Source organism: Uranotaenia lowii, chromosome 2 (genome assembly GCF_029784155.1).
Source record: "Uranotaenia lowii strain MFRU-FL chromosome 2, ASM2978415v1, whole genome shotgun sequence".
NCBI lineage: Eukaryota > Metazoa > Arthropoda > Insecta > Diptera > Culicidae > Uranotaenia > Uranotaenia lowii.
In genome coordinates, this window is record NC_073692.1 from 163,513,391 (window position 1) to 163,530,559 (window position 17,169).

The 17,169-nt window shown below is 38.7% G+C and overlaps 1 protein-coding gene across 12 annotated transcripts in view; it reads left to right on the forward strand.

Annotated features, from left to right (window-relative positions):
- LOC129741933 (ATP-binding cassette sub-family C member Sur) overlaps positions 1 to 17,169 on the forward strand; it is a 373,059-nt gene that overhangs the window by 311,661 nt on the left and 44,229 nt on the right. For 10 of the 12 annotated variants that reach the window (XM_055733758.1, XM_055733747.1, XM_055733759.1 and 7 more), the window contains 6 exons: positions 5,299 to 5,550; positions 5,660 to 5,881; positions 6,231 to 6,400; positions 14,127 to 14,365; positions 14,476 to 14,697; positions 15,815 to 15,972. In XM_055733758.1, coding sequence (XP_055589733.1) covers positions 5,299 to 5,550; positions 5,660 to 5,881; positions 6,231 to 6,400; positions 14,127 to 14,365; positions 14,476 to 14,697; positions 15,815 to 15,972 — 1,263 coding nt within the window. The remainder of the gene's footprint in view (positions 1 to 5,298; positions 5,551 to 5,659; positions 5,882 to 6,230; positions 6,401 to 14,126; positions 14,366 to 14,475; positions 14,698 to 15,814; positions 15,973 to 17,169) is intronic. The other 2 variants (XM_055733756.1, XM_055733757.1) reach the window with 2 other exon arrangements.

The following is a 17,169-nucleotide window of genomic DNA, read 5'->3' on the forward strand; positions in this document are numbered from 1 at the left end:
TATTTAAATAATCAAATTAAATTTCTTTTTCAACTTTAATTAGTATAAAGTTCAGTAAAAATATTCAATTAGGCTTCCGCTTTTCCAAATCCGAATTGCCGGGCCTTACGCTTAACCCCTGCCATCAGATTTTGTACAGCCACCTTGTCCAGAAAGCCAGTTTGACTTGAACTGCTGCTCATCCTTAGCAGTTTTTTTTGGTCTTCTTTAGGTTCCGCTTGACCAGAGATGCCATTCTCTACCGAGAAAAACGGAGAACGGAGAAAAAAACACCCCCGTGCGATAGTTGCAAATCACCCGGGTAAGATTTTTCGATCCTCTCCACACATTATTCGCACCCCGGTTTAGAAAGCCACACACACCTAATTTCAATAGCTCCGGCGTGCGACGGTTTTTCACTGTAGAGCACCCCGGTGAAAACACAGAACCGACTAGTTGAAGTTACCAAAAAGCAAAGACAAAAACAATCACAACGGTGTGCATAATAATAGCATCAACAAACGATGAATGTTTCGGGCTTCGTAAGTGTTGGTAAACGCAACAAGCCAAGCCAGCTGCCGTCGCTGTCGCTCTCCGTGGTGAAAATATTTTTTCACTGTCGTGTTGATTTACAGATTCTCTACAGAGGTTCGGCTAAAAATCTCTGCGGTGCGTTTCAGAAAAACTCTACCGAGAATCGAACACCGAGCACATTGGTGATTCTCGTTAGAGAAATTGCAAACCTGCGCTTGACAATAGCCCAGTATTTCTCAATTGGGCGGAGCTATGGCGTGATGGGAGGGTTGGGAACCACCTGCACGTTGTTGGCGGCGTACCACTTCATGGCCTTTTTACCGTAATGGCAAGATGCCAAATCCAGCCAAAACAGAACAGAACAACCGTGTTTCTTCAGGAAAGGCAGCAGACGTTTATTCAAACACTCTTTCACGTACATTTCTTGGTTGACAGTCCCGGAAGCAATGAAAATGCTGCTTTTCAAGCCACAGGTACAGATGGCTTGCCAAACCAGATATTTCTTCGCGAACTTTGACAGTTTCATGTGCTTGAAAATATCTGCTACCTTTCCCCTTCCTTTTGTCGTATAAAACTCCTATCCCGGAAGCTGCTTGTAGTCGGCTTTGCCGTAGGTTTCGTCGTCCATTACCACGCAGTCAAACTTCGTCTGCATCGTCGTGTACAGCTTCCGGGATCGCGCTTTGGCCGTCGTATTTTGTTTATCATCGCGATTTGGAGTCACTACCTTCTTGTAAGTCGTTAGTCCGGCTCGTTTTTTGGCTCGATGCACGATTGTAGACGATACACACAGCTTATTTGCGGCATCTCGGAGAGAGAGGTTAGGGGTTCGCTTGAAACTACCGGCAACTCTCTTTGTCGTCTCAACAGCTTCCGGTTTTCGATTTCCCCCCGATCCAGACTTCCTGGCTGTCGATAAACGCTTTAATTACATTTGTAACGGTTGATTTGGCAACTTTTAGCGATTTTGCCAGCTTTGCGTGCGAGTAGCTCGGATTTTTGCGATGCACGAGCAAAATTTTGGTACGCTGCTCTTCTTCCTTGGACGGCATTTTGACACCTGAAGAATGAATTCCAAAATCAAAATACGAGCAACATTCTACACACACACACACACACACACACACCTTCAAAGTGAGGGGTGTTCAGATTTTTTAAATGCAAAAATGAAAGAAATACGTCAAGTTGATATTGACCAAATTTTGACCGTATCACCCTTTACTAAACATTTTTTTTTAATTCTACATCCTCTATCTCAAAACTTAATAATTGCTGTTATTTATTCAAATATCGACAATGCTAAGAAAAGGTATTTCAGCCATCACAGAATCCTTAAAAAAATTTAATGTGAAGAAATATATTTCTTATTTGATAATTAGGAGAAAACGATGTATTATTTATTGAAGGATAAGCATTCCAGATTCTCTGGATTTTTTTGGACATGCCTAAGTTTTCAAAGAAAAGTGGATAAGTAATGTAATCAACGGGTTGCTAGAATATTGTCTTTAAGAAATCCGTATTTTGCTGGGTTTTTTCACATTAAGAAGAAACAGAAAATTCAAATGGTGCTCAGTTTTTTTTTAATTAGGTTTCGGTTTCCAAGCTTAATCTTAATAAGCGTTCTCGGAAGTTTAAAAAACGATACGAAAGCTACTGTGTTCGCTTGAAAAAGAAAACTCAAGGTGTTTTTCTCACTTTCTTCTTGAATTTTCTTCGAATAATCACTGGATTCTGCTTGGATTTTGTGTTGAAAAATTGCAAATCAAATGTCCAGATTTTGTTTTGAAGAAAAATATCCTGATTTGATCAGACCGCTCAAATGCGGTAAGAATGCTTAAATGTTTATTCTAGGTGGGACACTTTCTTCTGATGATAGCTAATATCCTAGTAATCGGACATACAAAATTTTAAAAACATGTTTTTGCCTGTAATAGTTCCACATACCTGTTCTATTTTTTTTTAAATTTTTAAATTAACGCAATTTTAATATACTCGATGTAAGAGAAAAAGAAAACAAATATTTTATACCTACAGTGAACAAATATTTTAAACCATTGATTATTCATAGTGTCTGTGTGTGAGTGGTGGGAACCAATGCAATCACTGTCAAAAATATCCACCTAGTTCGAATCATACGTTGGAGTGGGGAGGCAGGATCGGCAACTACGGATTAGGGTCATCAGGGAAGTCAAGGCTCAAGCCTGTAATTTGAAATTTTAATACGCGAAAAACTAAGTGTTGACCGATGATATGTACCGCACATTTTTCTCTGACAAGCTAAAAGTGTTGCCTAGCTATGAACATTAAAACATAACCTCCAACAACAATGTTTTACTAGTTCCAATGCTCGTTAGCTGTAAAGCCGGTACCGAGGCAATGAGACAGGACTGATGGACGAGAAAACTTTTGAAAAACCCGAATTCAAACAAATACTAGCGGTTGAATCCTTTAACATTTCTTATCGTGGCAAGGTTCTTTGCATATTAAAGTATGTATTTGCTGATTAGTTTTCAATAAATAAATTATTTGACAAGACTCTGCTCTTGTTAAAAAAAAAACAATTTTCATAACTTTTTTTTTTATTTTCTTTGTTTATAAGCTTTAAAAAGTACTATTTGGCAACCTACGATCTCAAATAACTTGAAATTGAATCTCATGTTTCTGCTTCGTTTTTGTCAGTTTTTTACAACAAACATTCCATTAAAACCTTTTTTTGTGTCACAAAAATAATCAAGTTCTGTTAATTTTGAAACAGCTGAATCCACCAAATCGTCTTCAGTTTCTTTCAAAACAAAAGTAGCCGAAATTGTAGAAGGAGGATGCAGGCACCCAAAATACAGATAAATACAGAAAAATGATCATTATCATAACTAAAAAATTGTGCGCCGCACACAGGGGAAAACGATGTAAAAAGGTGATCAAAATTGTTTACGCCAAAACGGAGCATTTTAGACCCATAGTGTCTTCGTAACGTTTTAACTAAATTTAAAGCACATTAAAATGAGCTTTTGATAAAAATGATTAAACCACCTAGCAGTGAGATAGAAAAATTATTTTTTGTATTTTTCATTTTAGAGCACTTATGCCTTTGGAAAGTTTATAGATTGTAAAAAATGTAGCAATTTTGTTGAAGACGTCAACATCGTAGAAGCTAATCCAAAAAAGTTAGAAGGGTTCAAAATAAAAAAATATTTTTTATCAAAATTTTCAGTATTTTAACGATATCTTTTCAGGTCGAGCTTATTCAAGCAAGATATGTTTGAAAGAGTTTTGAGTCACTTAAAATCAAACAGTTTTGTGGAACACATTTAATAAAAATATTCAGACTGAAACGAGTTAGATCGGAAAAACTAAGAAAAAATAGCAGTTTTCGAACACCTGTATCTTTCTAGTTCGGTTGAGTTCGGTTCATTTTTTGCTTACATTTGAATCAGGCAGGTTTTAAAGTTGTAAATTTGTTTATTTTGTAGCTTTATAATTGATTAAAGTTAGCTATTTTCAAGGAATCTAGAGGACAAATTCCAAGTTTATTTAAACTGACAATTAGCAACCGTTTTTATTTTGGTGAAACTTTAGCCAAATCATTCTCTCACTCGCGTATGACGTTTTTAAGCCTCCATTGACGAAACTTACCATCTACCATTTCGCTTAGAATACAATATACTTGACGAGTTTGTTTTTCGTTTAGCTAATTTTAAATGCAATGAAAATTTCCTCTTGGTTCCTTGAAAACAGCTAACTTTAATCATTTATAAAGCTACAAAATAAACAACTTAACATTATAAACTCCATGTTTTTACAACGTTAAAACCTGCCTGATTCAAATGAAACCAAAAAATGAACCGAACTCATCCGAACTAGAAAGATACAGGTGTTCGAAAACTGCCATTTTTTCTTAGTTTTTCCGATCTAACTCGTTTCAGTTTGAATATTTTTATTAAGTGTGTTCCACAAAACTGTTTGATTTTAAGTGACTCAAAACTCTTTCAAACATATCTTGCTTGAATAAGATTGGCCTGAAAAGATATCGTTAAAATACTGAAAATTTTGATAAAAAAATATTTTTTTTATTTTGAACCCTTCTAACTTTTTTGGGTTAGCTTCTACGATGTTGACGTCTTCAACAAAATTGCTACATTTTTTACAATCTAAAAACGTTCCAAAGACATAAGTGCTCTGAAATGAAAAATACAAAAAATAATTTTTCTATCTCACTGTTAGGTGGTTTAATCATCTTTATCAAAAGTTCATTTTAATGTGCTTTAAATGTAGGTAAAATGTCCCGAAGACACTATGGGTCTAAAATGCTCCGTTTTGGCGTAAACAATTTTGATCACCTTTTCACATCGTTTTCCCCTGTGTGCGCCGGCCGATGGGAGATACCAAGAATAAAGAAGAAATATTTCTTATAAAGAACGACATACATGTTTTGTTTTTGTTTTTTCCATGAACTGTTATAAGATTACCTTTATTTCCTTGATAGAAAGTTGATATTTTGAATAAAAGTATTCAAAACTGTCTCATATTTAAATGAAATAAGCTTTACGTCAAGAATTTTGAATTGGAGATACAGTTTAAAATAAATTATAAAACACTGTCAGCTGTTACCAGAAATCAAACAATTAGGGAGATAATTGAATGAAATTCACTGATTAAATTATCAGAAAAGAAAGCTGTTTCAACTATTTTCCTTATCTATACGGCAGAATACCTTACACCTATGCTACTTCCAAAAGTATTTTGTCTCAAAAAAGTTCCATTTTCCTTTCCTACATTTCAACTTAGTTACTGTGTTTACAAATCGCCGCACACTTCTCCGACAATACGTGATTCCGAGAGTGGCCCCGTATCGAGTGAAGAGCACGACGAGCAGCGTCGAATGCCCACGGAAACTACATCACGTCACAGCTTACCACCTTCAGAGGGCGCCGTGAGTTGTGATTCGATTCGCACAAATTGCCAGCAACAAGAAGAATACCATGAAGAACCACCACCACGCCAAGCTCGATGGAATTCATTGAAAGATCGCCAGAGAAGGTTGCTTGAGAGGATTATTTTTATGACCAATTTGCACCCGCCAGGTTGCAGCATCGTGTTGCATGCCGAGATTCTAACGTCCCTATGTTTTCTTATCCTTCCCATACAGTGGTGGTCGATATCGGTTCTCCGATACTTATAGGGATTGGAATCAAATCGGCTTCCGGCGGTTTTTGTATAGGAAAGATTCCCGAAGCCGGCATTACGACCAGAAGCAGCAACAGACCAACAACAGCCTTAATAGCAATACTGCAGCAGCAACTGCTTGGGGCTTTCGATTGAATTGGCGAAATTCGTGGCCCCTGAGCCTCCATAAGACTGATTCCGTGAAGTTAGTACTTTCTTCGAGATGTATTAAACATCATTTTCTTAGAGCATTTCATTCAGCGGCACATTGGGTCAATAGTAATTGGTAGCTGCCATTCACACATGTGTAGGATCTATAAATATCAGAACATTCAATTGATACCCATATTGGTTGAATAAACTCAACCAGCACTTATCGCTATTCTTATTCAGAATTGAATATGAAAATTCCATCTTGGTCATGTACTCAAGCATTTTCGAAACCCCCGCATGAATCGATGTGCTACCACGCTTTCATTGTTACGGGATTATGGCTTTGAGCCAACCGAGAAGGGCAAACATCATGAACTAATTGAATGCACAATTTATTGCAGATGCTGTTCCAAGCCGGAAAGTGGAACATTCTCCAGGAATCAACCACATCACCGTAACGCCATTCAACAGAATCAGCAGCAGCACCGGCAAATCCCTCGAAATCCGCTGAGACGGCTCCTGTCTAGTATTTCCCGGTACAGCGAAGAAACGGAAACCGAATCCTGCGTAGGTATGTTTGAGTCGGATTGAGTGTGATACCCTCTACGGTATAAACGGTGTAAGTTATACCTCCGCTATCGTAGGAACAGGGTTAATTGTTGATAGAAATAGATAGAAATTGTTGATGAGAAAGGAAAACAAGCAGTGCAGTTTTAGCTTATCTTTTTTTGTTTCAAATGAAATAAGCCCTGCTTTAATACATGGAACATCTTGAAAATAAAAGAATAATTTTCGGAAGATTTTAATCGATATTAAATCCTGAAATTATAATTTTTTACACAAATTGCTTTTTGCTTTCATCTTTACCATATTTTTACTTCGGCTAAATCAAGCGCGCTCGCATTATCTATCCAGCAATATATTTCACAAAGCTTTAAATGTCTACTTCTGAACTCAGCTCGCCGCAATGTCATTAAAATATTTCAAACAATCCTGAAATTCATTGCGAAAGTTAGATTTTTATAACTCCTGCTTTTTAAGATAATGTAGGTTTGCCAGATACTTTCAGAAAAAAGCGGGCCATTTCACGAAAAAAAGCGGGACACAGCGGAAAAAAGCGGGACATTTAGGAAACTCTTAAAAAGGCTAAATTGTGTAGGGAAAATTATAGGTATATTATCATTCAAGGTGTTCATAAAAAGTACACTAAGGTTTTTTTTTTAATGCGGATTGATTCTGCTAAATTAGTCTTACATGACTTCCATTTACACGGTATTTTGCCATATGTACTATGATTTCGGGGGGCAATGAATGTACAGCTTTCTGAAATAAGCTAGTTTTAAATTCCTAGAATATAGGTTATGTAAAGTAAGATAAGAGTGAGGAGTGTAATTTTGTAATTCTTACATTTAGTATATCCTTTTAGCGTTTAAAGGATTCTGCATTCTACCACTTTTATCGGCGATACGGGACTGTTTAATACATAAAAATTAATAATAAACAATGAAAGTTACCACGTTATTCATGGTTACCTCGTGATTGTTACTTTCTGTGTCGAGAAATAATCGTGTGGCAAACTTACTCCTACGTTTTGGAAACTGGGCTCTAAACTGAGTAAATACAAATTAACAAATTTATAAGGTGCAGTTCAAGGCACTTGAATAGTAAGAACTCACCAATTCTAACTAAGAAATATAATAATTTCAAGAACTAATAATTCCACGATGCGGCGACCTGAGCACAACTTTGCTTTTCTTCCTGCTATGATGCCGTTCGTTTTGACAACTAGGCTTGAATCACTTTTGATGAACCTGTAATGCGTCACTGACAAGGGGCTTCTTCACATGCACCGTTATTTTCCACAGTTCTCGCGAATTACCACGTTATTTGAGAAAAAAAATCGAGTCGTTCATTTAAATGGTTTATTTGATACCGCGTAAAAAACTTTTGTGTAATTTGTATGAAAATAAGTTGGTTTGGTAATTTTTTTCAAAATTTGAAAACTCAAGAAAACTTCCATCTTTATATTCTTTGGATAATTGAGTAAAAAAAAGGTGGTTTATAATAGAAGGCAATTTAATTAAGAATAATGCCTTAACTGTATAGTCTATAATTAAAGCAATTTAAACAATATTTTCTTCATACATTGGTTGAACGTGCTTCAAGAATACTAAACTGAATCATAATATTTTTGTAATGCTAAGAGCTTTGGATTTATTCAGTATTATTTTATATAGACTATGAAAAATTTTGAGAAAAGACGTATTTTAAAGATTCTTTATTCATCACATCCCCTTGTCAAAGCTGTTCCACATCACCCAGCCTTAGTGGTCTCTCTCGATGCCCCAAGATGCTCCCGTGAAGAAAACGGCATCCATCTATATTCGCACGAAAACTCGGTCATTGCAAACCCTGATTGAAAACGCAATTCATTCATCGCGTATCAAACCAATTTGCCAGTAGATCTCTCCCTCTCAAAATACGCTAGCCAAATCTGGCGCATATTACAGCATCCCATAGCGCACAACATTCCATCCACTACAACAGAAAGTAAGAACAGACTTGCAATAAACGACCAGCAGATCACACGCATCTTTTGTGTCTGTCCTGTGACGTACCGTGTATCTAAGCAAGCAATAAAACGTCTTCTAAGTTTGATCCGAACCGTCCTGCTATATTTTATTCGTTTATCGTTGAATACATGTACGTTTTTCCCAGTAATAGAGTGTAAATTAATTGCCCCAAAAGTCCACATCCGTAGAAAAACAATCTATCATGATTTCAAAAGCGTGGATTTTGAAGCTATATCTCTCGTTCTTGAGTCCGTCGAATGGGAAGTTGAGCTCGATCCTTCTGATCCAAACGCAGCTGCTGAGACATTTTCGAACATTCTCAACTACATCATTGATCGCCATGTTCCGAAACGCAGGGTGGCTACTAATCTACGGGCTCCCTGGGTCGCTAAAGAACTGCGGCGACTGAAGACGGTCAAGAAACGTGCACTCCGAAACTACAACAAGCACAAATTCCCTTACACTAAGGGAGAATACCGCAAACTAATCTCTGCTTATAAAAAAGTCAGTAAGCGTAGCTACTTAAATTATCAAAACCGGTTACAAAGGAATTTCAAGACCAGTCTGAAATCTTTTTGGAAGCACTTAAGAAATCAACGGAAAGAACCAGGACTTCCATCTTACATGTTCCATGACAGCGACACAGCAAATTCTGATCCAGAAATTTGTGAACTTTTTGCCTAGAAATTTACTAGTATTTTCAAAACTGGGGAAATTTCCTTGGAGCAACTTGCCAGGGCTATCGGAAATATATCATCCGCAGGGTCATCTTTGAATGGTATTCTGGTCGACGATACAGCCATCCTAAAAGCGACTGCTAAGCTAAAAAATTCATCTTATACGGGCCCGGACGGTATACCAGCTACATTTTTGAAGCGTTTTATGCCATCTCTGCTGACATCTATAAGGCACATCTTTCAATCATCGCTGGACTGCGGAATCTTTCCCTCATTATGGAAAGAAGCTCACATGTTTCCTATCCACAAAAAGGGAGATAAGAGAGATGTGAACAACTACCGCGGAATCGCCGCTTTATGCGCGATCGCCAAACTGTTTGAACTGGTTGTTTTGGATCCAATTTTCTCATTTTGCAAGCATCACTTCTCAAACGATCAGCACGGGTTCATGCCTAAACGATCCATGACTACCAACCTACTGAGTTTTACATCGTTCTGCAGGACAGCTTTGCCAAGAAAACTCAAATAGACGCCATTTCACAGATCTTTCTGCTGCGTTCGATAAGATGAACCACGATATTGCAATCGCAAAGCTCGAGCGTTTAGGCTTCTGTGGTTCCCTACTGGATTGGTTCCGGAGTTACTTAATGGGACGAAAGTTATCCGTTCGTACTGGTGAATTCTGTTCTAGGCAGTTCGTTGCCTCCTCAATAGTGCCTCAAGGAAGTAATTTGGGACCGATCATTTTTGTGATCTATTTTAATGATGTACTCTCGCTCCTCGGTGGCACAGAGCTCGCATATGCCGATGACCTGAAACTATTTTATACCATAAACGGCCAAGACGACATCAACTTCCACAACAGCAATTCACCGCTTTTGCTCACTGGTGCGAAATCGATTGCTTGCCCTTGAACCGCAGTAAATGCTTGGTAATAACGTTTACCCGTAAGCGACATCCTCTTCATGCAGAGTACATCCTCGGAGACCAAACCATCATCCGGGTGGACCATATCAACAATCTGGACGTTATTCTCGACCGACGGCTGGAGTTCAAGACTCATACGAACTATGTCGTCGACAAAGCTTCTCGAAGCCTTTGATTCTTGTTTCGTATGGCCAAAGATTCAAAAGACGTATACTGCCTGATCGAGGCTATCCAGCGGCGTTTCTTGCGGTACGCTCTACGACACCTAAACTAGCAAGATCCGTTTCGTTTACCAAGCTTCGTTTAGATCAAGTACGCCGAAATACCACACGTGCTCTAGTTGTAGCGGACCTTCTAACATCTAGAATCGACTGCCCCGAACTGTTGGATGCCATAGTTCTCAGCGTACGACCACGAGGATTACGAAACCAGAACCTGCAGCTCTACGTTCTTATTCGCCTGAACAATTACGGGGCTAACAGGGCTTTCATCGGCATTCTAAAAACTTTTAATCGGTTTTCCGAACATTTCGACTTCGACGTCTCAAGGATCGTATTCCGAAGAAAAATTCTAAGAGTATCAAGTATTGTGTAGTTTTATGTTGATATTAATTTTAATTTGTTAGTTATAGTGTAGTCACTAGGATAAACATGTGATCCGTTGACGTTTGAAACAATAAACAATAAACAATAAACAATGATAAACATAAACTTTCTTGCAAAAAAAACTGCGACCCTGTAAGTGACCTTTCGGCAGATAACCAGGATATTCAAAATGGCAGACAAAATCATGCGTCTTGCTTATATTGTTTTTTAATTCTTGCGTCGGCTTATTTGTCAACTCCTTCCAGTTTTTTCCACAAAATGATTGGAATAGATCTTACACTACAGGTTTGCCCAGAAATTGTCACTGGAACGCGACTGAGGTCATGAGGTGGGCCAATCAAAGTATCACTTCTACATGCAGCGTTTCGTGGAGCAGGCAGACACCAAATCCGGCAAGAACACAGAGTTGTCTGCTTTACGGTATTTCTTGATAAACATCGCAACCATTTGCAGGCACTTCATGCTATAAATTTTTTCGTTCATGGTTAGTCAGGTGCGAATAAAAGGGGTTTTGGGATTCCTTTCTTGCTGAAGTAGAAAACTCTATGGAAACTTGGTATGGAGTGAACTTCACTTCGGAAACACGTCTTTTATACGAGAAAGAAAATACGAAGTGCCCCTCCATTATTGCTCACATTAGATTCCAGTTTCGTCTCCTGGTTGAATCGACAAAATGTGGTTCCGCGGCTCGAGTCTCCCAGGAAACTTGTTTGTCAATTTTCTTGTCATTGCTCTTACGACCAACGCCGTAATTGACTTGTACTTACCGAGGAACTGGTCGAACGCTGGCCTTTAACAGGTTCGTCGCCATGGCACCCATATTCGGGTGACGGGTGTTTTTACTGGGAGGCCCCGTCACATAAAACACCATGTGACACTCTCTTACCCAAGTTAGCCGCTCAGTTTAGCTACACGTAACAAATAGTGGAGTTCTCTATGGTTGCTTTCTAGCTCCGAGATTTTTTTTATGCTCGGCAAGTAGGTAAAACAACCAAAATGAGCGTGGCGATGAAAGTGTTAACACGTTCGTCTCCATGGGACCCATTCTCGTGTGACGGGCGCATTTCCTGGGAGGCCCCGTTACATCAAAAACATGTGATGCTCTCTTAATCAAGTTTGCCGCTCAGTTAAGTCACACGTTGCAAATCTGAGATTCTCCCTTTTTTCTTACTCGCTCCGAGAATTTCTTCGGGCTAGGCTAGCAAAATTAACAAAATGAGCGTGGCGACGATCGTGTTAACACGTTCGTCGCCACGCTCCTTTTGGTAGTTTTACTATCCGGGCCCACAGAAATTCTCGGAGCCAGAAAGAAAAGAGGGAGATTCCAAGATTTGCAACGTGTGACTAAACTGAGCCGCCAACTTGAGTTAGAGAGCGTCACACGTTTTTGATGTGACGGAGCCTCCCAGATAAAGGCCCACGCGACGAAATGGGACTAGCGATTGAAAATTCAGAACATGGAACTGTTGATATCTAAATTACATGGGCAGTACCCACGTGCTTTTCAACGAATTGAAGAGCTGCAAATTCGACATCGTAGCGCTGCAGGAGGTACGCTGGAAAAGCTCCAGGGTATGTCATTACAAGATTGTCATATCATCTATCAGAGCTGCGGCAACACACACGAGCTTGAAACAGCTTTTATAGTGATGGGAAAGAGGCAAAAGCGCGAAATCGGTTGATGGCCGATCGACCAACGAAAGTGTCGGTCGTGAATCGACTCTTCTTCAAAATCAGCATCATTAACGTGCACAGCCCTCACCTCGGAAGTACTAGTTAGAGCGTGAAAAGATTTCTCTGCCTCCGAATGATCGTACATAATACTTTTTCCCAGCACCGCCTCCCGCACATCAACATCTGGAGATCACCGTACCAAACGCAATCACAGATTGACCACGTTTTGATATAGGACAGCCGGCACTTGTAGTGCATCATCGACGTCAGATCCTAACGAGGCGCAAACATCGAGTCAGACCACTATCCGATGATGGTGAAGATGCGCCCAAAACACTCCGTAGTGAACAACATAAGCAATATTTTAGAACTGAAGTAATCTCAGCTCACGCGCAATCGCTCGAAGCAGTGCTGCCGGTAATGGGCGAGATGAACGAAGCCCCTCTCGAAGATTGTTGGGGTATCATCAAAACAGCCAACAACAGCGTTGCGAAGAACGTCATTGGAAATTTGGAACGAACACGATAGAACGACTGGTTTGACGGGGAGTGTAGGAGGGTGATGGACGAAGAGGATGCCGCGCGGCCAGCAGTGCAAAGAAGCACTTGTCAAAGCATAAAAAAATCACCGACAGCGGAAGAGGCAGCGAATCCGAATTGTTCAGGATTAAAAGCGCCGTCTGAAGAAGGAAGAGCACGAAGAGCTGTAGCAGCTGCGTCGTTGCCAGAAAACACGAAATAAGCTCTACGCATCCAGCAAAGGCTCCATGCCGCAAGCCAAAAAGTGCCGGGATAAGGACGGAGGCATTCTGACAGACATTCGTGAAGAAATCAAAGGTTGGAAGCAACATCGATGAACATCTGAACGGCACACATGCAGCGATCACTGTCCTAAATGCCACCTACAAAGTGTTGTCCCGAATCCTACTTCGCCACCTTACGCCACAAGCAAACATATGCAGTAATCAGGCTGGATTCATGGAAGGACGGTCAACGACGGACCATATCTTCACATTACGGCAAATTCTCCAAAAATTTCGTGAACACCAACCCATCTATGCACCATGTGTTCATCGACTTCAACTGCGCATACGACACGACCGACCGTGAACAGCTATGGAGGAAAACGAGGACGGCTTCTCCGGGAAGCTGACCAGACTGATTATGGCAACGATGGGTGGAATGCTGTGCTGGGTGCGGATTTCAAGTGAATCCAAGTCCAAGACGAAGTCCAAGTCCAAGTGAAGTCCAAGACGAAGTATTTGTTGGCCTGCGGATCTGAGACCGACATAGCCCGCTTGTCCAGTAATAACAAGGTCACAAGCGACGAGCCGGAGATAGTTGAAGACTTTGTCTATCTCGGCTTACTGGTGACCACAGACAATGTCACAGCCGTGCGGAGAATGATCAGCGGAAGTTGTTTTGCTGAAATTTATTTTATTTTTATTTACGGATTCAGCTCTCAGTTTAACATTGAAAATTTCACTGTACAAAAGTGTTATTTATCTTTGTAATCAAATTACAGGAAAACAGCAAACTTTTGACTAAATTTTTTTATTACGTTACAAATATTTCATAACATTTTTTGTTATTGAAAACTTTGAAAACTGAGTGGTTGTAACCTGTAGTGTCAAATGGAAAATTTAAGAACTGATAAGGGTGATGCACGCGGCGTTACGAGTGGGAAGTTAAAAGGTTCAGTGTGGAATACGAAGCATCATATTAAATCCGCTAGAATTTTAATCATAAAAGTAATAAATGAGACCCAGTTTCTACGTCATCTTTATTCATCAGAAACCTCCAACAACGTCGAATAAAAACTTTGCTACCATTTCCTCCCAGATTCCAACGGCGGCTGTGGCGATGACGTTTCCAACCGGCTGCTGACGGCAGACAGCGAAGAGCGACAGTACGGGCAGATTCCGGCGCGTATGTACTGGCTGTATTTGAAGTCCTGTGGCCTCAAAATGGTGGCCATTTTTCTGCTGAGTGCCCTGGCCCAGCAAGGCCTCCGGGTCTACACCGATTTTTGGCTCCAAAACTGGACCGACCATAGCTCCGATTGGATTGCGGCCGATGAGGTTTGTGTTGGCGAGTTTAATTAAATTTTCTAATTGGAAACCAATAAATTAGCATAGAATTACTTAAGTTTTTTTCTCTCTCTTCTCTCTATTGATGTCGTTCCAATAAGGTCAAGTACAACTTCCGGGTGTATGCCGTCCTGTCCAGTCTGTGCATTCTGCTGTCTGCGATTTCATTTCCGGCTGGGCAGTTGGCTGGAAGCAACGCCAGAAGAAGACTGCATCGGCAGCTGTTGGCATCGGTTCTGAAGAATTCGATCCATTTCTTCCAAACGGTTCCTCTGGGCCGGATCATGAATCGACTTAGCATCGATATCGCCGTCGTAGACAAGGTGAGTGAAAGGCTTCGAATGGCAGGTACGGGAAGGAACCAACTGGAAATTACCACCTTATTCGGCATCTCCAACCATAAATTCCCTGATAGATGCCTCTAGGACTGGCCGTGTGCTTCAAAATTAGGGTGGCAACGAATGTAGATATATATACATTTTGTTGATCAGCCATTTAAACTTACAGTTTCGTTAAAAAGTCATTTAAAAAAAAAAGAAAATTTTCAAAATATCAAAATGCAACCGTAAACTTTTCTTTATACAGACTGTGGCGTCATAATCACATAAAATAAAATGACAGAAATGACAAAAATGACAAATATGACAAAAATGACAAAAATGACAAAAATGACAAAAATGACAAAAATGACAAAAATGACAAAAATGACAAAAATGACAAAAATGACAAAAATGACAAAAATGACAAAAATGACAAAAATGACAAAAATGACAAAAATGACAAAAATGACAAAAATGACAAAAATGACAAAAATGACAAAAATGACAAAAATGACAAAAATGACAAAAATGACAAAAATGACAAAAATGACAAAAATGACAAAAATGACAAAAATGACAAAAATGACAAAAATGACAAAAATGACAAAAATGACAAAAATGACAAAAATGACAAAAATGACAAAAATGACAAAAATGACAAAAATGACAAAAATGACAAAAATGACAAAAATGACAAAAATGACAAAAATGACAAAAATGACAAAAATGACAAAAATGACAAAAATGACAAAAATGACAAAAATGACAAAAATGACAAAAATGACAAAAATGACAAAAATGACAAAAATGACAAAAATGACAAAAATGACAAAAATGACAAAAATGACAAAAATGACAAAAATGACAAAAATGACAAAAATGACAAAAATGACAAAAATGACAAAAATGACAAAAATGACAAAAATGACATGATTTTTAAGTTCCAATTTTTTTTTGCCCAAGCAACAAAATTTATAAACATAGTTGATTTTTGACATTTGACATAACTTTTTTCACTGCCACCCTATCTAAGATTGCACGAAATAGATTCCCTCAAGGGGCTTCAGATTAATCCAGATTTCTCCTTCTTCTTTCACCCGTGTGTTCCACACATTCACAGAAAATCGCCGCAACAAGTCAGAAGCTGCTGCAGTTTGTTCTGCTCTGCCTTTGTGCCGTGCTCATAAATAGTGTCGTAACGCCGTATTTCATCCTGTTAACAATACCAATTTGTGGCATTTACTACGTCGTGCAAAAGTTTTACAGGTGCTCTTCGAGGTGAGTGAAATGGCAGCCCAGCTTTTGCATCCTTCCGGTTCCGGATTTCCATTTGTCCGTCTCGCTTTTTGCTAGTCCGGGTTTTTTTTTTGCTATTTTCATTTTATTCCAAACCCTTGCCACATATCACGATGCATGGCCTTCCCAAGCTTTCCCGTTTCCATTCCTTCGTCTGCTTTTTCCAGAGTGATTTATGGCCGGTGCATACAATTTGGATTTTCAATCCTCAGAAGACCAATTTTGCCCATTCCTACATTAGCAGCACACATTATCCTTTGACTATCGTTGTGTTGCTCTTTCCGGTCAAGATAATGCGATTTTCTTGCATCGAAATGAATTTCCGATAAGTTGTCTTAATTTAACAATTGAGGATAAATTGAGGTTTATCGGAATACTAGACACATAAATTGACGAAATTTTTTTAAACATTTTTATTGGACTATCTGACTCTGTTTGCTTTGCTATAAAAACTATTCCGAGTAATAGGGTTCGCCGAAAATAATAACGCATGCATCAGAAATATATTCAAAGATTATTTAGATGGAAACTTTTTATAAAAGAATACATTTAGATGGAAACTTTTTATAATAGAATACATTAAAAAGTATTGACTAATGGTTTTACAAAGCCAAACTGCTCGCGGTTTTTTAACTTGAAATATTTGTGCTATACATAATTCATCAACATTTTTGAGAAAAAAGTGTACAAATTTCTCCGGTTGATAAAACTTGAATCTCTCTTGGCAATGCGGAAAAATGTTAATTTTGTTGCCTTGTGTTTTTTTTTTTGTTGTCTGGCCTAGAATCTTTTTTTACGGGAATTTAACGATACAGTTATGCTTCCCAAACCACCAACAAAGAATCCCATATAAAATCATGCTTCCTATCTTACTTTCAACTTTTTGCAACAGTTTTTTTATTTTTTTATTCATAGGGTTTAAATTTTTCTAATGTTGTTTTTATTAGAATGAGTAAAGGGTGCTGCATAAATTTAGGGGTAAAAAAATAATTAAAAATTCTACTAGCTAGAATCATAATAATAAAAGTTTGGATGAATGAAATTTCGATGAAAACAAACGCGTGATCCAACAACATGATGGTGGAATCGATATTTACAAGATTTCAGTTTGATACACATTTCGCTACATTTTACCCCAGTATGGTTACTGAAGTATACAAATATTCATTTATAAAATGG